Consider the following 22,007-nt stretch of genomic DNA (forward strand, 5'->3'; position numbering starts at 1 on the left):
CGAGCTTTTGTTCTTTCCCAGGCTGTATTACATCCGCACTAACAACCTGTACTGCACTAACAACCTGTAACCGTTCGTTTTCTGAATCATGGCCAAGAGGGCCAATGGGATCCTGGGCTGCATAGGGAAGAGTGTGGCCAGGAGGTGGAGGGAGGTCATTCTCCCCCTCTGCTCTGCACTGGTGAGGCCACAACTGGAATACTGCGTCCAGTTCTGGGCTCCCCAGTTCCAGAGAGACAGGGAACTACTGGAGAGAGTCCAGCGTAGGGCAACTAAGATGATTAAGGGATTGGAGCATCTCCCTTATGAAGAAAGGCTGAGAGAGCTGGGACTCTTTAGCCTGGAGAAGAGAAGGCTGAGGGGAGACCTTATCAATGCTTATAAGTATCTCAAGGGTGGGCTGAAGGAGGATGGAGCTGGACTCTTTTCAGTGGTTGCCAGTGAGAGGACGAGGGGCAATGGGCACAAGCTGGAACATGGGAAGTTCCATTCAAATATGAGGAAAAACTTCTTTCCAGTGAGGGTGCCAGAGCCCTGGAACAGGCTGCCCAGGGAGGTCATGGAGTCCTCTTCTCTGGAGGTCTTCAAGACCCGCCTGGATGCAGTCCTGAGTGATGTGCTCTGGGCAGCCCTGCTTTAGCAGGGGAGTTGGGCTAGAGGATCTCTAGAGGCCCTTTCCAACTCTGACAATTCCATGTTTGGCCACTGTCCCCCTCCCTGCCGACTGACGGGACCCTTCTCCCAGGAGGGACCCCACTCCCAATGGGCATGAGCCCCTATGCCTCCAATGGCCAGTCCATAGGGTGGGGGGGGGTGATGGGGGCGAGGGGTCTGGCTCCCCCCTGGAGACACAGGCTGTCGGGCAGGGTGAGCACATCCGAGCCACCGTCACTGTCGCTGGAGAAGAGCCAGAGGTGACTCAGCCAGAGCTGATGGAGTCGTTATTTTATTGAGGGCTGATCAGCTCAATGCAGGGGTGTCAGATATTCTGTGGGCACAGCTGGGTTGGTGGAGGATGCTCCACCATTTACTGCCTGCGGAGTTGGGGGGGACACAAAGGTCATCCCGTTGGCTTCCTATATGTATCTTAAAAGTTCCATGTAAAAGACGTCATGTACCAACCTGTTGGTGCCAGGTTCAGTGTCTCTCAGCCTCGAGGGGTAACCTCAGAGGGGTCCCTGCTCCAGGGCAGTGCTGTCCCCATGCCCGCCATGGGTGCTATGATGGACCCCAGGACCGATCTGCCCTGCCCAGGGTGGGCAGCAGCCCCAGGGCTCCCACTGGACCCCATACCGGTCCCACCATGAGCCCCACTCTCTGTCACCAAAGGTGTTGAGGTCCAAATCCCTCCATCCCTCCTGGACACCATCCTGGCCCCGGCCAGCGCCCAGAGGGGACGGGGATGGGGCTTCCCTGCTCCCTGGAGACCCTCACTGGGGGCCACCGGGTGCTGGAGCAGCATTTCGGGGGCCACAGTGCATCCAACCCCTGGCCGAAAAGGGCAGCAAGCACCGGTGGGGATGCAAGAGGGGGCAGAAGGTGGCCAGCACCCCAGGTAGCAGTGGTCAGAGGATGGGGGACTGCAGGTTGTTATGGGCAGTTTTGGGGTGATGCGAGACCCCCCGAGTTGCACCGGTAACTGGGGACTGGGAGGGCTCAGGGAGCAGGGCCCTGCCCACCAGTGGTGCCCACATGGGCTGTGTATGTGCCTATATAAATATATAAATATATATATATCCGATCCCATGGCTTGGATGGGAGGACTCTCCACTGGGTTAAAAACCGGCTGGAGGGCTGGGCCCAGAGAGTGGTGGTGAATGGAGTTAAATCCAGTTGGCGTCCGGTCACGAGTGGTGTCCCCCAGGGCTCGGTACTGGGGCCGGTTCTCTTTAACATCTTTATCAATGACCTGGACGAGGGGATCGAGTGCACCCTCAGTCAGTTTGCAGATGACACCAAGTTGGGTAGGAGTGTCGACCTGCTGGAGGGTAGAAAGGCTTTGCAGAGGGATCTGGACAGGTTGGATCAATGGGCTGAGACCAACGGGATGAGGTTCAACAAGGCCAAGTGCCGGGTCCTGCACTTGGGTCACACCAACCCCATGGATGCTCCAGGCTGGGGGCAGAGTGGCTGGAGCTGCCCCACAGAAAAGGACCTGGGGGTGTTGGTCGACAGTCGGCTGAACATGAGCCAGCAGTGTGCCCAGGTGGCCAAGAAGGCCAACAGTATCTTGGCCTGTGTCAGGAACAGCATGGTGAGTAGGACTCGGGAGGTGATCGTCCCCCTGGACTGAGCACTGGTGAGGCCCCACCTCGAGTGCTGTGTCCAGTTTTGGGCCCCTCACCACAAAAAAGACATTGATGTGCTGGAGCGGGTCCGGAGAAGGGCAATGGAGCTGGTGAGGGGTCTGGAGCGCAAGTCTTGTGAGGAGCAGCTGAGGAAGCTGTGGGTGTTCAGCCTGGAGAAAAGGAGGCTGAGGGGAGACCTTCTCGCTCTCTACAACTCCCTGAAAGGAGGGGGCAGCCGGGGGGGATCGGTCTCTTTTCCCAAGGAACAAGAGGAAACGGCCTCAAGTTGACCCAGGGGAGGTTCAGGTTGGATATTAGGAAGAATTTTTACACTGAAAGGGTTATCAAGCCTTGGAATGGGCTGCCCAGGGAGGTGGTTGAGGCACCATCCCTGGAGGTGTTCAAAAGACGGGTTGACATGGTGCTGGGGGACATGGTTTAGTGATGTGGGTTTTTTTGTCAGAGTTAAATTGATGGTTAGACTAGATGTTCTTGAAGGTCCCTTCCAACCTAGAAGATTCTATTCTATGATTCTATATATGGAAAGGGTCCAGAGGAGGCCACGGAGATGCTGGGAGGGCTGGAGCCCCTCTGCTGTGAGGACAGGCTGAGAGAGTTGGGGGGGTTCAGCCTGGAGAAGAGAAGCCTCCGGGGAGACCTTGGAGCCCCTTCCACTCCCTCAAGGAGGGGACTCCAGGAAAGCTGGGGAGGGACTCTTGGTGAGGGAGGGGAGCCATAGGAGGAGGGGGAAGGGTTTGACACTGAAAGAGGGGAGATGGAGATGAGATGTGGGGAAGAAGTTCTTTGCTGTGAGGGTGGTGAGAGCCTGGCCCAGGTTGCCCCGAGAAGCTGTGGCTGCCCCATCCCTGGAGGGGTTCAAGGCCAGGTTGGAGGGGGCTTGGAGCAACCTGCTCTGGTGGGAGGTGTCCCTGCCCAGGGCAGGGGGTGGCATTGAATTTCTTTCTGGTATCTAATCTAAATCTCCCCTTTTTCAATTTAAAACCATTACCCCTTGTCCTATCGCTACACTTATGACTGTGACAGGACCAGAGGAAATGGTCTGAAGTTGGGGCAGGGGAGGTTTAGATTAGATATTAGGAAGAATGACTTTACTGAGAGGGTGGTCAGGCACTGGAACAGCCTGCCCAGGGAGGTGGTGGAGTCGCCATCCCTGGAGCTATGTAAGAAATGTGTAGACGTGGCATTTCAGGGCATGCTCTAGTGCCCGAGATTGTTGGGTTGTGTGTTTTGGTTTTGTGTTTGGGGTTTTTTTTCTTTCAGTTTTTTGTGGTTTTGTTGTTGTTGTTGTTGTTTTTTGGTTTGTTTTTTTTTGTGTATGGTTAGACTTGATGATCTCAAAGGTCCCTTCCAACCATGAAGATTCTGTGATTCTGTGGGATTCTGTCTCATGAGAGCAGAGGGGTAGAAACACCTCCCGCGACCTACTGGCCATGCTGCTGAGGAGCAGCCCAGCATTAAGTAACGGCTTGGTTGACTCTGGCTGAGTGATCACTGGCTCTTGAGGTTCAACAAGGCCAAGGGCCAGGTCCTGCCCTTGGGCCACACCAACCCCATGGATGCTCCAGGCTCAGGGAAGAGTGGCTGGAGCTCCCCACAGAAAAGGACCTGGGGATGTTGGTTGACAGGGGCTGAATATGAGCCAGGAGCGTGCCCAGGTGGCCAAGAAGGCCAACAGCATAGAATCATAGAATTGTTGAGTTTGGGAGGGACCTTTCAGATCATCAAGTCCAGCCATCAACCCAACACTGACAAAACCCACCACTAAAGCATATCGCTGAGCACTACCCTCCAGCAGGTTGACAGTTTCTCCAGGAGGATGCTGTGCGAAACCGTATCCAAGGCTGTATGAAAGTCCAGGTTAGCAACATCCACAGCCTTTCCACATCCACCGGGTGGGTGACTTTGTCATAGAAGGAGATCAGGTTTGTCAAGCAGGACCTGTCTTTCATGAACCCCTCCTGACCGGGCCTGATTGCCTGGTTGTCCTTCATGTGCCACATGATGGCATTCAGGATGATCTGTTCCATGGCTTTCCCAGGCACCGAGGTCAGACTGTCAGGCCTGGGGTTCCCTGGACCCTCCTTCCCACCCCTCTTGTAGATGGGCATCACATTTGCTAGACACCAGTCAACCGGGACCTCCCTGGTTTGACAGAACCGCTCGTAAATAATGGAAAATCCTTCTCCTTTCTCCTTCTCCTTCTCCTTCTCCTCCTCCTCCTCCTTCTCCACCCCTCTGCCATCCTTGTTTTCAAGAGGGATGTCCCAGCCCTTTCTCAGCCCCTGTCATTGGCCGGTACTGGCCAGGGAAGGGCATGGGGAGCCGCTGGGTGTCACCAAGGGGGAGCTCTGACTGCCCCGTTGTCATGTTTTAGGCTGAATTGGCCTGTTACAGGGGACAGGGGGAGCGCCACGTCGTGTGAGTCCCCTGCACCGCTGCCTGGGGACGGGACACCTCCGTGGGGTGGCCATGGGACAGCAGGGGCCAGACCCCAGCAGGAAACACCCCCCCCAGACACTTTGAGCAGAATCTGTGGCGAGGGCATGGCTCTGTGGGATGCTCTGGAAGCAGGAGTGGGCGTGTGGGGAGTGGGCTGCAGCCCCCCACGAGCTGCCTCCAGCCCAGGGAGATGCAGGGAACACCCAGAGACATCCCTGTTCCACAGCGAGTCTTTATTCCTCTTGGAGCCAGGGGGAAGGCGAGCGCCTGAGCAGCCGGCCAGCAAGGGACACCCCCAAAACCAGCCCTACTGCCTTCCCCTCCCAAACCCGCGGCCACCCCCATCCCTGGGTAGGACACCCCACGCTCAGCTGCATCCAAAAGCCCCATCCGCAGCTCTGCTAAAGGTCTCCGGTGGTGTCCCCAGGGCTGCCGGTGCGTCCCAGAATGGGTGGCACCGTGACAGGGCTTCAGCTGGGCGTGGGGGCTGGAGTGGGGCTAACCCAGCCCCAAATGTTGCCCCCTCCAGTCCCGCCATCCCAGTGACGATGGTGGCTTCCATCCTGGACTCCTCTCCCTCGCCGTGGTGTGGTGGCATCGGTGGCATCGGGGCTCAGGGTCCCCCTGTGGCTGCCAGTGCCGTGGCTGCCAAGAGGAGCCCCCAGAGAGGCAGGGGGTCCCCGATGATGGTCCTGCCTGGGGGGGGTCAGAGATTGGGGGGGGTGAGTGTCAGCCGGGGGTGGGCCGGCCAGGGGTCACCCTCCCCATTGTCAGCGGGGGCTCCGGGCTCACCTGCGTTGAAGTTGCACGGCTGGTCCTGGCATCGCTTCTCTGCCAAAGAGACCAACAATGTCTGCAGGGGCCCTGCAGGCTCCTCGCCACAGCCTGGCCGGGCCACACTGTGCCACAACGTGCCATGCTGTGCCATGCTCTGCCATGCTCTGCCATGCTTTCCCCCACCGTGTCATGCTTTGCCATGCTTTCCCCCCATGCCATGCCTCACTGTGCCATGCTTTCCCCCACCGTGCCATGCTGTGCTGTGCTTCCCCCCATGCCATGCCGTGCCGTGCTGTGCCACAACGTGCCGTGCTGTGCCACAACGTGCTATGCTGTGCCGTGCTGTGCCATGCTCTTCTCCCCCCATGCCATGCTGTGCCGTGCCACCCAGGGCCACCATTGAAACCCCAGGGGAAGCAGGTGGGAGATGTACAAGGACGCACGCCTGAAGGCAAGTTCCCCCGTCCCCCTCCCCACAACTGAGGTCCCCCTCTCCCGGCAGATCTGGTGGGACAGGGCCACCCCCTGCCCACTGTCCCCTGCACCCAGTGGCGGGGAGGGACCATCCCAAGGGATGGAGGGACCAACCCAGGGAATGGAAGGACCATCCAGGGGAGATAAGGGACTACCCCAGAGGATGGAGGGACCGTCCTGGGGGATGGAGGGACCGTCACAGGGGATGTCACCTTTCACCCATTCGCAGTTGTAGTTGCTGAATGTGTCCTGGGACTCGAGGCGGATGTAGGTACTCTTCCCAACGTGGTTGATTCTGGTGACCTCAAATCTCTCAAAGGGTGGGATGAGGACATCCTGCTTGTCAGGGAAGGCGGCGAAGTTCCTGATGAGGCCGCCATAGCAGGTGTACACTGAGAAGAAGGTGTCATTGCCGAACTGAATGGCAAACTGCTTAACGAAGGAGGCGGAGGCGAATTGGCCGAAGCGGACAATATCTTGTCGCTGGGCAGTGAAGCGGATTCCCTTGACGCCCATGTAGACCTCTTGGCAGCGGAGGAGCTGGATGTCCCACAGGATGCTCAGGGCCTGGGTCAGAAGGAAATGCAGCGCTTTGAAGTGGAATTTGTCCAGGTATTCCCTGCGGGAGCGCCCGGCCTCGTGCACGGCTGCATCAAACTCCCTTTTCTGGTGTTCCTGTAGGGTATATGCCAGAAGGGCCACCACATGCTCTGTCCGCAGCTCTGGCGGCTTCTGGACACTACCCTGCCGCTTCTGCCATTCAGCAGCAGCCTGTGTCCAGTAGTCGGCATAGACTCTGTTGTTGGTGAACTCGGTGCGGTTGAGCTCCCCCAGCTCCTCCTCCATCATGCGGCTGCAGCCCTGGTACTGGTCATCGAAGGAGGTGGGGGCCATGTCCAGCACCTTCTCCTCAACGGCCTTGAGGTTCAGAGGGTTGCTGGGGGCCAGGGTCCCGGCCAGCAGCACCAATCCCAGCACCAGGTACTCCATGGACATGGACCTGTTGGAAAGGGTCCATTGGGGAGCTATGAAGATGCTCCAATGGCTGGAGCCCCTCTGCTCTGAGGAGGGGGAAGGTTGTGGCATGGGTGATACAGAGGCATTGACGGTGCTGGCAGAGGGGGAATCTGTCCCTCCCTGCTCCCCAGGCACTGCTTGGAGGACTCACCATGGGGGGGGTGGGGGGCAACACCTTGTTCCCCTCATGGCTGCAGCCCCCTCATGTTCCCGCAGGATTTCTCGGGGCCCTTGGGCAAACCCTGGTTACCCACCTGCCGGGAGGGAGCCAAAATCCCTGGAATCTGCTGTGTGGCGCCCGCAGTGGGGTTTGCAGAGCTCTCCTGGGATGGACAAACCCTCCCGCTGCTCAAAGCCCCGACGTTTCACCCCCAACCCCGTCCCGGAGGGTTCTCTGCTGCCGCTTCTCACCCTGGGATGGAGGAGCTTCCCTGCAGCCGCTGCCCCGTCTGGGTCTAACCCTGTCCTGGGGTGAGCCGGGCACACTCGGGGAAGGGTTTATATCTCAGTGGTGGCTGGCGCGATGGTCACAGCCCTCGTGGTCCATCCCACCTTCCCAGGAGCCCTTTCCTCTCTTCCTGGAAGGCGCTGGAATTTCTCGGAAAGGGCTGGGGTGGTGCAAAGGGGATGGTTCACTGTGAGTGACTGAGTTTAACCTCCAGGTAACCTTTGCTTTCTACCAATTGTGTGTATCCCCACACACACCTCCTCCTCCTCCTCCTCCACCCCAGACAGGTTCCCTTTAACGTGCCACTGCCCGGGTTTCACCAGCTGAGATGTGCCACACCATGCCATGCTCCGCCATCCCATTCTGTGCCATGCCACGCTATGCTGTGCCATGTAATGTCACACTGTGCCATTCCATGTCATGCCATGCCATAAGGTGCCAAGCTGTCCTGTGCCATGCTGTCCCCCACCATGCCACGCTGTGCCACTCTGTCCTGCCCTGTGCCACGCTGTGCAGTGTGATCAATGGCCACCATTGCAAACCTGGGGGGGGAGCGGGTGAGAGATGTGCAAGAACACACGCCTTAAGGCAAGTCCCACGATCAAGGTCCCCCTCTCCTGGTAGAGCTGGTGGATGGGGCCACCTCCTACCCCCTGTCCCCTGCACCAAGAGTGGGGAGGGATCATCCGAGTAGATGGAGGGAGCATCCCAGGGATGGAGGGACTGTCCCGAGGACAGAGGGACTGTCCATGGGGGAGGGGTCATCCTGGGTGATGGAGGGACCGTCTCAGGGGATGGAAAGACCATCCTGTAGGTTGGAGGGACATTCCCAAGGATGGAGGGACCATCTCGAGAGATGGTGGGACCATTCCGAGGATGGAGGGACTGTGCCAGAGGATGGAGGGACCATCTCCGGGGTTGGAGAGATTGTACCAGAGGATGGAGGGAATATCCCAAAGGATGGAGGGACAATCCTGGGGGATGGTGGGGCCATCCCAGTGGATTGAGGGTCTATCCAGGGGATTGAGGGACCATCACGGGGGGGTGTGACCTTTCACCCATTTGCAGTTATACTTGCTGAATGTGTCCCGGAAGTGGAGCTGGATGCAGGCTCTGTCCCCATGTTCAGTGATGTTGGTGAGGTCAAAATCCTCATAGGGCAGGATGAGGACCTCATCCTCATCGGGGTAGAAGGAGAAGTCCCTGATGGGGACACTGTAGCAAGTGTACACCGAGAAGAAGGTGTCCTTGTCGAAGTCCAGGGCGCTCTTGTTCCGGAGGGAGGTGGAGGTGAATTGGTTGAAGTGGAGAAGATCTTGGTGTTGGGCAGTGATGCGGATGCCCCGGACGCCCCAGTAGATGTGGTGGCAGCGGCTGGGCTGAGTGTTCCGCACGGTGCTCAGGGCCTGGGTCATGAGGAAATGCAGCACCTTGAAGTGAAATTTGTCCAGGTATTCCCTGCAGGAGCTCCCAGTCTCATGCATGGCTCCATTGAACTCATGGTACAGGGCTCCAGGCAGTGTGTACGCCAGGAGGGCCACCAAGTGCTCCCTCTGCAGCGCCAGCATCTGGGGAACATGAACACCTCCCATTCCACCATTCGGGGCAGCCTGGGTCCAGTACTTGGCGTAGACGATGTTGTTGGTGAACTCAGTGCAGCTGAGGTCCCCCAGCTCCTCCTCCATCATGCAGCTGCAACCCCGGTACTGGTTGTCAAAGGTGGTGGAGGCCATGTCCAGCCTCATCTCCTTGGTGGGCTCCAGGTCTCGCCTCTGCAGGGGGTTGGTCGTGGCCTGGGTTCTGGCCAGCAGCACCAATCCCAGCACCAGGTGCTCCATGGACACGGACCTGTTGGAAAGGGTCCATCAGAGACCACGGAGATGCTGGGAGAGCTGGAGCCCTTCTGCTGTGAGGTGGGGCTGAGAGAGTTGGGGGGGTTCAGCTTGGAGAAGAGAAGGCTCCGGGGAGACCTTGGAGCCCCTTCCAGTCCCTAAAAGGGGGGGGGCCTCAGGAAGGCTGGGGAGGGACTCCTGGTCAGGGAGGGAAGCCCTAGGAGGAGGGGGAAGGGTTTGACACTGAAAGAGGGGAGATGGAGATGAGATCTGGGGAAGAAATGGATGAAGAGATGGATGGATGGATGGATGGATGGATGGATGGATGGATGGATGGAGAGAAGGATTGAAACCCCAGCCCAGGTTGCCCAGAGAAGCTGCCCCATCCCTGGAGGGGTTCAAGGCCAGGTTGGAGGGGGCCTGGAGCAACCTGCTCCGTTGGGAGGTGTCCCTGCCCAGGGCAGGGGGTGGCACCGGGGGGGCTTTAGCGTCCCTTCCAATCCAAGCCATTCCATGATGATTCGATGATGATGATGACCCGGTGCAGTGCTGTGCAGTGCAGCACGGTGCTGTGCAGCGCAGTCTGATGCAGTGCAGTGCGGTGCAGGGGAGCACAGAGAGGAACCGCCGCTCACCTTGCCTGCAAGGAGCTGGGACCCAGCTGCCGCCTCGCAGCTTCGTAACCATTTCCGCCGCCGCCGTGGGACCTGAATGAAAACAAGGCTGTTTTGTGACCAGCATTTTCCGGTGTGAAACTTCACATAAAGCCAGGGCCTCGGCCGCTCATTGTTCTTTAAGTCCCAGGGTTGGCACTGCTGCTCGTCCTACCCCACGGGCAGGGGCTGCCCGTGTCTGGGCCCTCTGTGGCATCCCTGCCCCCTTTCTGTGGGGCTGACCCCCTCCTTTCCAGCCCCCCTTCCACAGGGCTCAGCCTGTTTGCCACCCTGTGCTGGGATGGAGACACTGGGGTGTCCCCTGTGTCCTCCTTGGTGTCCGGCCACCATTTGGGGTTCCCTGGCCATGGGGGCTCCACACTCCCCCCAGGGCTTGAAGTTTTTTCTTTGTGATGCTCAGGGTGATGGGAAGGGGCTGGAGCTGGTACCCAGCGCAGCTCCCCAGGTGGGGTGCAGCGCTTCGAGGGGTGCTGGGAAGGTGGAAGAGCAAAAGCTGGGTCAGCTTGGGGAGGGCAGCAGGGCCTGGGAAGGTCTGCAGAGAGGAACAGGGTGGGCAGGATGGGGGAAATCACCCCTAGGTGATTCCTCGGCAAGGGACACCCAGCTGGGAAGACCTCCAGGCACCGGTCAACCCCGTTACTTGCCTTAAACCCTGCCAACAGACGGGGCAGCGTGGCCCCGGTAGGTCCCCGGTCTGGAAGAACACCCCCGAGAAACGCAGCGAGAAGCATTACCTGCTCTCCGCAGTGGGCGCACAGTCGGGGTGCTGCTCCCTGCCCGTCCCCCGCCCATCCAGCACCCAGACTCCCTGCATCCCTCCGTTTGTGGCCGGAGGGGTGAGAAGTGTTGCTTTTTCCTTTTATAGCAGCCCCAGCCGGGATTGCTCGGGCACAGACCCAGCCCCCACCTGCTCCCTCCCCATTATTTTTACCATTTCCCCCCCTCCTCCGAGCACCCAGAGCAGCCGGTGTCCCTCCTGCCTTGCAGCACGGCTTCTGGGGATAATCAGGGCACTCCCATGGGATAAATCACTGTTGCTTTAATCTGGGTGCTTTAATCCCACCGGGGGCTCTGCATTTTCCTGCTGAGCCAGGATGTGGTGCTCACACTGACCTCCCCCCAGACACCTCCAACCCGCTGCTGAGGATGGGGAAGGTTGTGACATGGGTGGCATGGAGGCATAGTTGTTGGTGGTGGCTGGGGCATCCATCCCTCCCCACTCCCCAGCCACTGCTTGGAGGACTCACAGTGGGGGTTTAGCAGGGGGGAAGCACCCTGTTCCCATAGCGGTGTGGGTCAGGAGGTTCCTACTGGGGTGCTCCGGCATTCCTGGTTCTTCTCATCTGGAGGTTTAGGATGGAGATTGGGAACAATTCCTTCCTGCAAAGGGTTGTCAAGCCTTGGCAGAAGCTTCCCAGGGCAGTGGCGGCGTCGCCATCCCTGGAGGGATTGCAAAGCCGGGCAGAGGTGGTGCTGAGGGACATGGGTCAGTGGTGGGTTTGTGTATGGGAGCCCCCAGCCAAACCGGTTTCAGAGCACAACAGGTGAGATGCAGGGAGTTGTCATCCCTCATCCTTGCCTTCTCTATGCAGAGATAACTTGCGGGGAGCTACAAAATCGGCTCAGCCCGGGGTTGTCTCAAGATTGTGTCACAATAAGAACCAAAACTTCCCAGGGACTGAGCGACCTTACCACAGAGAGAGGGGAAGTGATGAAGAAACACACATATGGTATAGGGCATGCTATTAAGATGGTGATTAGTGCACTCTTTTAAGATATCTAGCGTGCTCGTGGTTTGTGGTGTTACTTTTGGGGATCACTTGTGGTTTGTAACAGTGTATTCTGCAAATTGCTTTTAAATTGCGATAGTGTATTGGCCATTGTACCCATAGATCCTGCAGCAGTGGCGTATTGGACCTGTGGGTGAACTCCAAATACATTGCTCATCTGAACCTCTCAGTGAAGCCCTTTTCCCTTTCCATCACAGTTTGTCAGCGTTGGGTTGATGGTTGGACTCGATGACCTGAAAGGTCCCTTCCAAACTCCACCGTTCCATGATTCTGTGTTTTTTAGATATTGATTTTTAGATATTTTATTACTTTAGATTTGTAGATTTAAGATATGTACAGGAAGTTGATGGGATGACCATGACCTTTGTATCCCACCCTAATTCCATGTTCAGTAAATGGCAGAGCATTCCCCACCGAACCATCTGTATTTACCGAATATTTTACACCCCTGCATTTCCTGTTCAGCCCTCAATAAAATAGAATCCTAGAATCATAAAATGATTAGAGCTGTGCCCCATCCCTGGAGGGGTTCAAGGCCAGGTTGGAGGGGGCTTGGAGCAACCTGCCGTGGTGGGAGGTGTCTCTGCCCAGGGCAGGGAGTGTGACTGGATGGTCTTTAAGGTCTCTTCCCACCCAAACCATTCTATGAATCTATATCTCTATATGTCACAACCTGGGCAACTACTTGGGGGGCCGGGACCCCTCAGCCCAGCAGCCAGGGGAGCCCTGGCAGGGTTGGGGTCCCGCTGTTGGGCTCCTCTTCCCTAGAGCTGATGGAGCTTCCACCCTGCAGGTCCATGGTGGGCCAGGGGATGCTCAGGACAAGCCACCCTCATGGCCACCACTGACCCTGGTGGCAGTGGGTCCATGGGACCGTCAGGCAGCTTTTCCCAGGACCAGCACGCTCATGAGGAAGACCATGAGGAAGAAGACCCACATGAAGAAGCGGTCCATCACCTTGGCCACCTTTTTCCACTCGCCGGTCCGGCGCTGGGAGGCTCGGTGGCGCCGGAAGCAGCCAGCGATGTAGCCCACGTTCCTCAGCAGGCCATCGTGGTGGCACACGCAGTGGTCCCGGGGGCAACCCCCTGACTCAGCACCCACCTCTCCTTCCATGGGGCTCTCCCCTGGACCTCCAGCATCCCCCCTGTCCACCCGCCCACCTGGCATCCGCCGGGGGCTCTTGCAGCTCTCGCCCACCTCGTAGACGCAGCAGAGCCGGGCCATGTGGTGGAGGATGAGCCACCGGGCCCAGGGGGGCACGGGTCGGGCCCCTGGCCCGCAGTGGTGGACATTCATGATGAAGATGGTCAGGGCAGTGGAGGCCGTGATCATGGTCATGGTGGCGATGTAGTACTTCCCTGTGGGGATAACAGGTGGGATGGCGTGGTGGAGGTGGGGAGAGACCCATACCCACCTCCCCACACCACCTCCCCACACCACATTCCCCTTGGCATGGGTGCTGCCCACCACCCTGCTCCCATGGGAGGCTCCTGGGCACCGTCAAGGCTCACCGATGAGCGGGACGCTCTCTGAGGGTGGCATGCTCTCTGCCACCAGCAGCTGGAAGACGGTGAGGGCCAGCAGCACCGTCACCCCCAGCGAGACCTTCTCCCCCGAGTCGGCTGGCAGGTAGAAGCCCAGGGGGGCCAGGAAGGAGACCATGATGCAGGGCAGGAGGAGGTTGAAGATGTAGAAGGAGGCTCGGCGGCGGAGGAGCAGGGTGTAGGTGACGTCGGGGTAGGGCTCAGAGCAGCAGCCGTAGGTGATGACGTTCCTCGTGGCCGGCATGCCCAGCACCTCCCACTCCACGTTCTCCACGAAGTCAGTCAGGTCCCCTGTGTCCAGCTGGTTGCGGAGGTCGATCTGGTTCCCATTGTAGGTCCAGGAGCCGAAGGTGAGGCGGCAGCGCTGCCCATCGAAGGGGAAGTAGGAGACATCCACCTTGCAGGAGCTCTTGGTGATGGCGGGTGAGTCCCACATGATGTGCCCGTCCGAGCGCAGCACCACATTGGTCTCCATGGAGCCACCAAAGCGGTCGTCGGCACTGGGGGAGGGACCACCGTGGGGCCAGGGTGGCCCCGAGTCCCATGTGGGGTGAGGGTCTGTCCCCAAGCCCATATCCCCTCCCCACATCACCCTGCCCCAGGAACAGGGGGCTCGGTACCCATGGTTGCCCCCATGGTGGCACGTCCCAACCAGCAGGTAGGTGCCAGGTTGGTGCCAACACCTCCTGCCCCACATTGTCACCCAGTTGGGGTGACCGTCTCCCCATATCACCTACACCAGGACCCCCCCAGCTCCAGGGAGCAGCCAGGGTCGGGGCAGGGGGGGGGTCCAAGAAGAACCCACTTGTTGTAGAGGATGATGTCCGGCCGCCAGACGTAGCTGCTGGGGATGCGGATGCTGTCGATGCCATCGTAGGCGTCCTTGTCCCAGGTGAGGTGGGCATCCAGCCAGGCCTGGCGGACCCACAGGTAGGAGGTGAGGACCTGGTTCCTCTCGTCCTGCCGAGGACAGAGGGTGAGGCAGGGGGGGGACACGGACCCCGGTGCCACCCGTCACCCCCATGGGACACAGCCTGGTGGCCTCTGCAGGGGTCCCAAGGGCTGGGCTGCCTTCGGGGGGACTGGTTTTGGGGGGCTTGGGGAGGACCAAGCTGGTTTCCAGTGGTCCCACCTCATTTTGGGGGGAGCTGTGCTGGTTTGGGGAGGGGGGGGGGGCTGGAGAGGGCTGAGCCAGTTTCCAGTGGTCCCAGCTCATTTTGGGGAGGGCTGCGCTGGTTTCGGGGGTCTGGGGAGAGCTGAGCTGGTTTCCAGTGGTCCCACCTCATTTTGGGGAGGGCTGTGCTGGTTTGGGGGATCTTGGGAAGGGCTGAGCTGGTTTCCAGTGGTCCCACCTCATTTTGGGGAGGGCTGTGCTGGTTTTGGCAGGGGTTGGAGAGGGCTGAGCTGGTTTCCAGTGGTCCCACCTCATTTTGGGGATGGCTGAGCTGGTTTCCAGTGGTCCCACCTCATTTTGGGGAGGGCTGTGCTGGTTTGGGGGGGGTTGGAAAGCACTGAGCTGGTTTCCAGTGGTCCCAGCTCATTTCAGGGAGGGCTGAGCTGGTTTGGGGGGACTTGGGAAGGGCTGAGCCAATTTCCAGTGGTCCCACCTCATTCTGGGGAGGGTTGTGCTGGTTTTCAGTGGTCCTGGCTCATTTTGGGGGTGGCTGTGCTGGCTTGAGGCGGGGGGGGGGGCTGGAAAGGGCTGAGCTGTTTCCAGTGTTCCCACCTCATTCTGGGGAGGGCTGTGCTGGTTTCCAGTGGTCCCACCTCATTTTGGGGAGGGCTGTGCTGGTTTGGGGGGGGTTGGAAAGCGCTGAGCTGGTTTCCAGTGGTCCCAGCTCATTCTGGGGAGGGCTGTGCTGGTTTTGGGGTGGTCTTAGCTGGTTTCAAGTGGTCTAGGCTGACCTGGGGGCAGCTGGACCTGTTTGGAGGGGTCTGGGCTTGTCTTGGGGGGGGGGGGGGGCAGGCGGGGGGGGAGGATGAGCTACTCACCATGTCGATGATCTGGGAGAGGGTGACCTGGAGGGTGACGTTGAGCGCCCGATCCGTGTCCTCCACAGGGCGCAGGGCGCTGGAGTAGTTGGCGAAGAGGTCGTGGAGCAGTTTGTAGGCGAACCTGCCCTGCGCCCCCCGGCAGCCTGCGGGGACCCACAGCGGGGCTGGGGGGCAGGCGGAAGGCCGGGGGGGGGCACGGCTACCAGCACTGGGGGTGCAGCCGGAGCCCTCCCGAGGGACCCCCAGGACCCGGCTGTGGGGACCCACCAGCAGCTGAGCGGGGTGGGGGAGCGCGCTGGGACCCCCATCCCTCCCCACCACCAGCCTGAGCCCCACATCCCATTGTCCCTTCCCCCCCCCAGAGACGCTTGATGTCAGGGATGCTGCGCACAGGGGCAGAGTGACCCTCTCCCCGGGGCTGGGTGGGGGTCAGCACCCCTTGTCGCCCCCCCCCGGCGCTTACCCAGGGCTAGGTGGGGTGTCAGCGCCCCTCGCCTCCCTGCCCCACTCACCCCACTCGCCCCACATGCCCCCCAGGGATGCTCGATGTCAGGGATGCTGCGCATGGGGGCTGAGGGACCCTCTCCCCGGGGCTGGGTGGGGGTCACCGACCCTCGTCGCCCCCCTGCCGCTTACCCAGGGCTGGGTGGGGGGTCAGCGCCCCTCATCTCCCCACCCCACACCCCACTCGCCCTGCATCCCCCCAGGGATGCCTGATATCAGGGATGCTGCCCACAGAGGCTTGAGGGACCCTCTCCCCGGGGCTGGGTGGGGGTCAGCGACCCTTGTCGCCCCCCCGGCACTTACACCGGGCCGGTTGGGGGTCACAGCCCCTCACCACCCACCCCCACCCCCCCTCCCGGCACTTACCGGTGGCCAGGAGGCAACCAGCCAGGCAGAGGGCAAGCAGCGGGCGAGCTCCGGGCTCCATCCCGCCCCAGGCAGGTCCTGGGGGACACTGCGGGGGGGGGGATACACACGAAGACGATGGACCGTGTCACCTGCAAGCGCCAGGGTGACGTCAGGGCTGGGAGAGGGCGGGGGGGGGGCACGCCACCCCCACCCCCCCTCGGGACTGACCGTCTCAGTGCAGCGAGCCCTGTGGTGGTGGGGGGGGGGTTATGGAGGGCGACCCCCGAGGCGGGGAGGGGGGGTGTCAGGATGGGGTTTGGGTGCAGCTGAGCCCCTTTTGGGCCAGGTCTGGGTGCTGAGACGCTGCCCATCAGGTCCAGGGGGGGGCTTTGCCCACCCCGACCCCCCTTCCCCCCCCCTTGTCCGCAAACCATCACTCCCAAGAGACCCACCTCGCTGGGCAACCCCTTCTCTGCCCGCTCCGGGCAGCTCTGGGGGGGGGGGGTTGGGGGGGTGGAAACGACCGTGGTGACAAGGACCAGGCGGTGGGATGGAGCTGGCAGGGATGTGGTTGCTCCTCATCGTGTTGTCTGGAGCTTTTGCCCACCCGGAGCCACCAGCAGCTGGAAACCACTGTGTCAAGGTGCTTCTGGGCTGGGGGGGTGGGGGCTGCGGGATGGGGGGTCGCCCCCCACAATCCTGCCCCAGAACAGGCTGGAAAAGGAAAACTTGGGGCTTAAAAGGAGATGTGGGGGGCAGTGGCGCCCACTGAGGCTGTGGCAGCGGGAAGAGCCGAGGGGGGAAGCTGCTCCCACCGAGGGACGTCCTGTTCTCCCATCCCAGTAAAAGAGCGAGGAAAAGGGTAAAAGATTATTCCCAGTTCGGGGGAGAATAAAACCCCGGGAGGCCAAGGGATGTGACCCCAGGGGACAAAGCAGGACGTGGCAGAGAGGTCCCTGCCCGCAGGGAGCGTGTCCCCAACTCCTAGGGTGGTGAGACCCTGGCCCAGGTTGCCCAGAGAAGCTGTGGCTGCCCCAACCCTGGAGGGGTTCAAGGCCAGGTTGGAGGGGGCTTGGAGCAACCTGCTCTGGTGGGAGGTGTCCCTGGATGGAACTTGATGATCTTTAAGGTCCCTTCCCACCCAAACCATTCCATGATTCTATGATCCCACCCCTGGGATGCTGTGGGATCTCATCCCTGGTGTGCTTGGGGCTTCCATCCCTGGGGTACCGTGAGGTTTCATCCCTGGGATGCCCTGGGATTCCATCCCTGGGATGCTGTAGGATCTCATCCCTGGTGTGCTTGGGGTTTCCATCCCTGGGATGCTGTGGGATCCTGGAGGGACGCAGGGAAGCTTCAGGGCCCTTGTTTTGTGGATGGAGCTGTATTTGGAGGCAGAGCCAGGCCCCCCAGGAGGGGTGAAGGCTGGGGCTGCTCTGGGATGCCCTTCCCTCTGGCCACAGCTCGTGGGTCTCCTGCCCGCACCCCAAGCCTGCCAGCACCGTCGTCTTCAAGTAGCGTTCCAGGGATGGCAGCCACAGTCCTTGACTTCTCCAGACCCCCCCGTAGCTGGAGAATAAACACTGGGGCTAAAAGGGGCCCCAGGGGACAAAGCAGGACACGGCAGAGAGGTCCCTGCCCGCAGGGAGCGTGTCCCCAACTCCTAGGGCGGTGAGAGCCTGGCCCAGGTTGCCCAGAGAAGCTGTGGCTGCCCCATCCCTGGAGGGGTTCAAGGCCAGGCTGGAGGGGGCTTGGAGCAACCTGCTCTGGTGGGAGGTGTCCCTGGATGGAACTTGATGATCTTTAAGGTCCCTTCCCACCCAAACCCTTCCATGATTCTATGATCCCTGGGGGAGGCCACCGGTCCCCGCTCCCCCGGCACCTCCCTGGCACCTTTCCCGCGCCGCTCCCCCGGCAGCAGATGCCAAGCGCCGGCCGGTTCCAAGGCTGGAGGTTTCGGTTTCCAGGCGGTGAATTATTCATCCCCAGCCCCACGTCCCGGGGGGGCAGCAGGGTTTGCAGAGAGGCAATTAGGGTAATGGATGGAGACAAGGCTGGAGCCACCCGGCCGGTGTCACGTTTAACTGCGGGGCCATGCCAGCACAGGGGGGGGACACGACAGAGGTGAGGAGACACAAGTTTCACTGCTTTTTGGTGTTTTCTGCCCAAGAGGTGGCATTGCGGAGAGTATCCCCCACCCCCCCGCCAACTCCAGGAGAAGGGCCCCCCCTCTGTGGCCCCACCTCAGGGAGCAGAGGTTGGGATCTGTGCCCAGCCCATGACATGGACCTCTCCTTCAGGTAACCCCTGTGATGGGGTGCTCCTCCTCCCCAGGGGTCAACCTGACCTTTATCTCCCATCACTCTGCCCAAGCAATGACCACCCTTGGTGGCCACCACAGGTGGGTGTAGTCATGGAGTCATAGAATGGTTCGGGTTGGAAGGAACCGTGAAGATCATTGAGTTCCAAGCCCCTGCCCTGGGCAGGGACACCTCCCACCAGTCCATGCTGCTCCAAGCCCCCTCCAACCTGCTCTTGGTGGCTTGTGATGGCCACCGCGACCTTTCAAAGGGGTGACGGTGGCCCCCAGGGCCCACCCTGACCCCCCACTCCACATGCTCCTCAGCCTCGCTCCTCTCCAACTCAACTCTTCCTCGCTACCACCTTCCCCACTGGTCTCAGGGACCTAAGGCAGCTGAAGGCCAGTCCCACCAGTAAAGACCAAGCTGAAGACAACATCCAGGACATTTTTCGGTGTCCTCTGTGACCAGGTCCCCATTCCCAATTCCACACCGAGCTCCTTTTTTACCCGTAAACCCCATTTCTGGACAGATTCAGCTCCAGGGAGGGTCCAGCTTCCCTGGTGTCATCCCTGTCCCTGCGCCCGTGCCACCACCTGAGCCACCTCGTGCCATCCAGGTGGGACAAGCCAAGGGACACCGTGTCTACAAAACCAAAATCTTACTTAAAAAGCAAAGGAAACCACAGGAAAAAAAGCTACAGAAAATCACAGGAAAAAGCAAAAGAAACCATGAGAATACTATAAACATTTTATTTATTGTTCTCAAAAAGACAGGAAAATAATCTAGATCATTTATTTATAATTTTTTTTTTTTCTTTTTAATAAAAACCTTTGTATAATCCTCATGCATAAAGACCTTCAGCTGAGCCGGCAGGGAGCGGCACCGGACGCCACAAGAGCAGAGGGCGACGGGGCAGAAGGTGCCACCGCGGTGACCCTGCAACCAGAGCGGACCCAGAAACAGCTTTTTTTTTTTTTTTTTCTTCCAAAAAAAACCAAAACAGTGGATTTGTAGAGGCAGCAAGAGCAGGGGCTGCACCGGGGACACGGACAGCAGGCGGTATGCGGGATGGGCTGGGTGGTGGCTCCTCTCGAGGTGACCCAGCCCCACAGCAGACACGGGGACTGTGACAGGCGGTGGTGGCACCTGCGCAGGGGGTGGCAGAGGCCACCAGGCTGCTCTGCTCCAGGGGCAGGTGACATCTTTGGGCAGTTTGATGTTTTTGGAGCAGGATCTGGCCCCTGCCAGCAGCAGCCCCGAGTCCAGGAAGGCGGCAACTCTTTGGGATAATCTCCTGGGTTTTACTGCGTGCGACTCCCAGGAGGTGTCCGTCCCCAGAGCTGCCACGCACCGGTGTCACCTCCCCTTCTCCCGGGGCAGGGAAGAAGCTCGTGGAGACGAAGGATGGAGAAATGAGAGAAACGACGCGTTCGCAGGTCTCCAATAACCAAGAAAGCGCAGGAAAAGACACTCCTGAACTTGAGTTTCACCTTCTCCCCCCCCCCCAACAACCCCAGGGCAAACTTCGACCACAAAGCCCCAGTTAAAGCTCATCCAGGGGACAAAGGTTGATCGATTGACCCGGCGCAGCCCCCCCCAGAGCGGAGTCTGCCCACGAAAACTGTCCCAGAACTTCCTTCACCATCCTCTGCGCTGCCACGGGACAGGGGGGTAGAAGGATGTGGCAGGAGACGGAGCCCCCAGGGTGTCCCCGCCACGGTCCCACCCGCAGACAGGCTCAGCAAGAGGCGCTTTATTGATTCGAGGGAAACGGTGTGTGGTTGAGGGTGCCACCAGCCAGGTCCCACCAGTTACAGACACTCCTGCCCACGTCCTAAAGCTGTTTTACACCTTCCATGGAAACCCCTCGCGGTGAGAGAGAGGTCGTTTACCCTCAGAACAAGGGTTAAGGGTTAACAAACGGTAAAATCTGTCCCATCACGAGTGGAAGAGGTTCTTCCTCAGTGAGTCACCACCGTCAGCTCCCGCAGGTAGGACTGGGTGAGGCTGCGGAGCTCCTCCAAGGCGTAGTCCTCGGGCATGGAGAGCCGCCCCACGTGGGGAGCCAGGAGACGGAGGGGGACGCGCTGCAGGTCCGGCGTGGGATCGGAGACGGGCTCTGGGGCGTGCTGCAGGCTGAGGACCACCCGCAGCAGGTTAGCAACGCGCTTGGCCATGTCTGGAAAAGAGCAGGAAGAGGGATGTTTCTGCAACGCTCCACACCACGTACCGGAGCAGGAGCTACCACCTGAGCACTTCGGGGCTCACCCTGTGGAGAGGGAACCTCAACAGCCACTCAACGGGAAATTCTGGGACAAAAGCATTTGGCTGGGATGGTGGAACTATAGCATCATGGAATGGTCTGGGTGGGAAGGGACCTTAAAGACCACCCAGTTCCACCCAGGGACACCTCCCACCAGAGCAGGTTGCTCCAAGCCCCCTACAACCTGGACTTGAACCCCTCCAGGGATGGGGCAGCCACAGCTTCTCGGGGCAACCTGGGCCAGGCTCTCACCACCCTCACAGCAAAGAAGTTCTTCCCCACATCTCATCTCCATCTCCCCTCTTTCAGTGTCAAACCCTTCCCCCTCCTCCTAGGGCTCCCCTCCCTCATCAAGAGTCCCTCCCCAGCTTTCCTGGAGCCCCCCCCTTTAGGGACTGGAAGGGGCTCCAAGGTCTTCCCGGAGCCTTCTCTTCTCCAGGCTGAACCCCCCCAACTCTCTCAGCCTGTCCTCACAGCAGAGGGGCTCCAGCCCTCCCAGCATCTCTGGGGCCTCCTCTGGCCCCGCTCCAACAGGACCACGTCCTGATGTTGGTGGCCCCAGAGCTGGAGGCAGCACTGGGGGGTGTCTCCCCAGAGCAGAGCAGAGGGGCAGAATCCCCCCCCCCTCACCCTGCTGGCCACGCTGCTGGGGATGCAGCCCAGGATGGGGTTGGCTTTCTGGGCTGCCAGCGCATGCTGTCGGCTCATATTGATCTTCTCATCCACCAACACCCCCAAGCCCTTCTCAGGGCTGCTCTCCATCCCTCCATCCCCAGCCTGGACTTGTGTTTGGCATTGCCCTGTCCCAGGTAATCAGAGAATCACAGAATGGTTAGAGTTGGAAAGGACCTCAAAGATCATCGTGTTCCAACCCCCCTGCCCTGGGCAGGGACACCTCCCCTAGAGCAGGTTGCTCAAAGCCCCATCCAGCCTGGCCTTAAACTCTTCCAGGGATGGTGCAAATCCCAAAGCCCTGGTGGGACCTGGCCTCTTCTCAGCTCCAGCAGCAAATCTCCTCCATGAATCTAATCAGAATTTCCCCTTATTCCTTAGCCCAGACTGTTTTCCCCAAGTCTGCTGGCGCTTCATTTGGCACTTTAAAGCTAATTATGGAGCAGACGCTTCACTGCTTATCAGGAGACAGCCGTAAGAGACCAGACACCGGATGCCACCACCAACCAGGAAACAAAAACTGCCTGAAAATGAGCAACACACGGCTCCCCTCGCCAGCTGCAGCCACGCACAGGGACAGAGGCACTGGCAGCCCAGTTGACACCAGTACCAGCT

General features: G+C 59.9%; 4 protein-coding genes across 12 annotated transcripts in view; all 4 read right to left on the reverse strand.

Annotated features, from left to right (window-relative positions):
- Positions 1-5,361: 5,361 nt before the first annotated feature.
- LOC141465014 (erythroblast NAD(P)(+)--arginine ADP-ribosyltransferase-like) lies at positions 5,362-6,989 on the reverse strand. The gene is made up of 3 exons (XM_074148194.1): positions 6,212-6,989; positions 5,541-5,579; positions 5,362-5,444 (listed from the first exon to the last, which is right to left on the reverse strand). Exons 1-3 carry the CDS (start codon positions 6,987-6,989, stop codon positions 5,362-5,364), a joined length of 900 nt encoding a protein of 299 aa, XP_074004295.1.
- A 1,509-nt stretch (positions 6,990-8,498) lies between these two features.
- On the reverse strand, positions 8,499-9,302 carry LOC141466540 (erythroblast NAD(P)(+)--arginine ADP-ribosyltransferase-like). Its single transcript, XM_074150537.1, has one exon. It carries the CDS (start codon positions 9,300-9,302, stop codon positions 8,499-8,501), a length of 804 nt encoding a protein of 267 aa, XP_074006638.1.
- A 3,334-nt stretch (positions 9,303-12,636) lies between these two features.
- Positions 12,637-16,233, reverse strand: CHRNA10 (cholinergic receptor nicotinic alpha 10 subunit). Its single transcript, XM_074156052.1, has 5 exons — positions 16,173-16,233; positions 15,300-15,445; positions 14,113-14,267; positions 13,275-13,807; positions 12,637-13,121 (listed from the first exon to the last, which is right to left on the reverse strand). The coding sequence occupies exons 1-5, from the start codon at positions 16,231-16,233 to the stop codon at positions 12,637-12,639; spliced, it is 1,380 nt and encodes a 459-aa protein (XP_074012153.1).
- A 2,955-nt stretch (positions 16,234-19,188) lies between these two features.
- NUP98 (nucleoporin 98 and 96 precursor) overlaps positions 19,189-22,007 on the reverse strand; it is a 42,946-nt gene continuing 40,127 nt past the window's right edge. For all 9 annotated transcript variants that reach the window (XM_074160567.1, XM_074160559.1, XM_074160575.1 and 6 more), the window contains one exon: positions 19,189-20,636. In XM_074160567.1, the coding sequence (XP_074016668.1) occupies positions 20,419-20,636 (218 nt within the window). In that variant the 3' untranslated portion in view covers positions 19,189-20,418. The remainder of the gene's footprint in view (positions 20,637-22,007) is intronic.

The sequence above is a fragment of the Numenius arquata genome, chromosome 1, assembly GCF_964106895.1.
Source record: "Numenius arquata chromosome 1, bNumArq3.hap1.1, whole genome shotgun sequence".
Lineage (NCBI taxonomy): Eukaryota > Metazoa > Chordata > Aves > Charadriiformes > Scolopacidae > Numenius > Numenius arquata.

What these genes read in the sequence shown, in the direction of transcription:
- LOC141465014 (XM_074148194.1), bottom strand. Translation starts at nt 6,989, where the DNA reads ATGGAGTACCTGGTGCTGGGATTGGTGCTGCTGGCCGGGACCCTGGCC. An exon ending in CAACTGCGAATGGGTGAAAG is followed by an intron (nt 5,580 to 6,211) that starts GTGACATCCCCT and finishes TCTCTTTGGCAG; the next exon opens with AGAAGCGATGCCAGGACCAG. An exon ending in GCCGTGCAACTTCAACGCAG is followed by an intron (nt 5,445 to 5,540) that starts GTGAGCCCGGAG and finishes GACCCCCCCCAG; the next exon opens with GCAGGACCATCATCGGGGAC.
- LOC141466540 (XM_074150537.1), bottom strand. Translation starts at nt 9,302, where the DNA reads ATGGAGCACCTGGTGCTGGGATTGGTGCTGCTGGCCAGAACCCAGGCC.
- CHRNA10 (XM_074156052.1), bottom strand. Translation starts at nt 16,233, where the DNA reads ATGGAGCCCGGAGCTCGCCCGCTGCTTGCCCTCTGCCTGGCTGGTTGC. An exon ending in TGGTTGCCTCCTGGCCACCG is followed by an intron (nt 15,446 to 16,172) that starts GTAAGTGCCGGG and finishes GGGTCCCCGCAG; the next exon opens with GCTGCCGGGGGGCGCAGGGC. An exon ending in TCTCCCAGATCATCGACATG is followed by an intron (nt 14,268 to 15,299) that starts GTGAGTAGCTCA and finishes TGTCCTCGGCAG; the next exon opens with GACGAGAGGAACCAGGTCCT.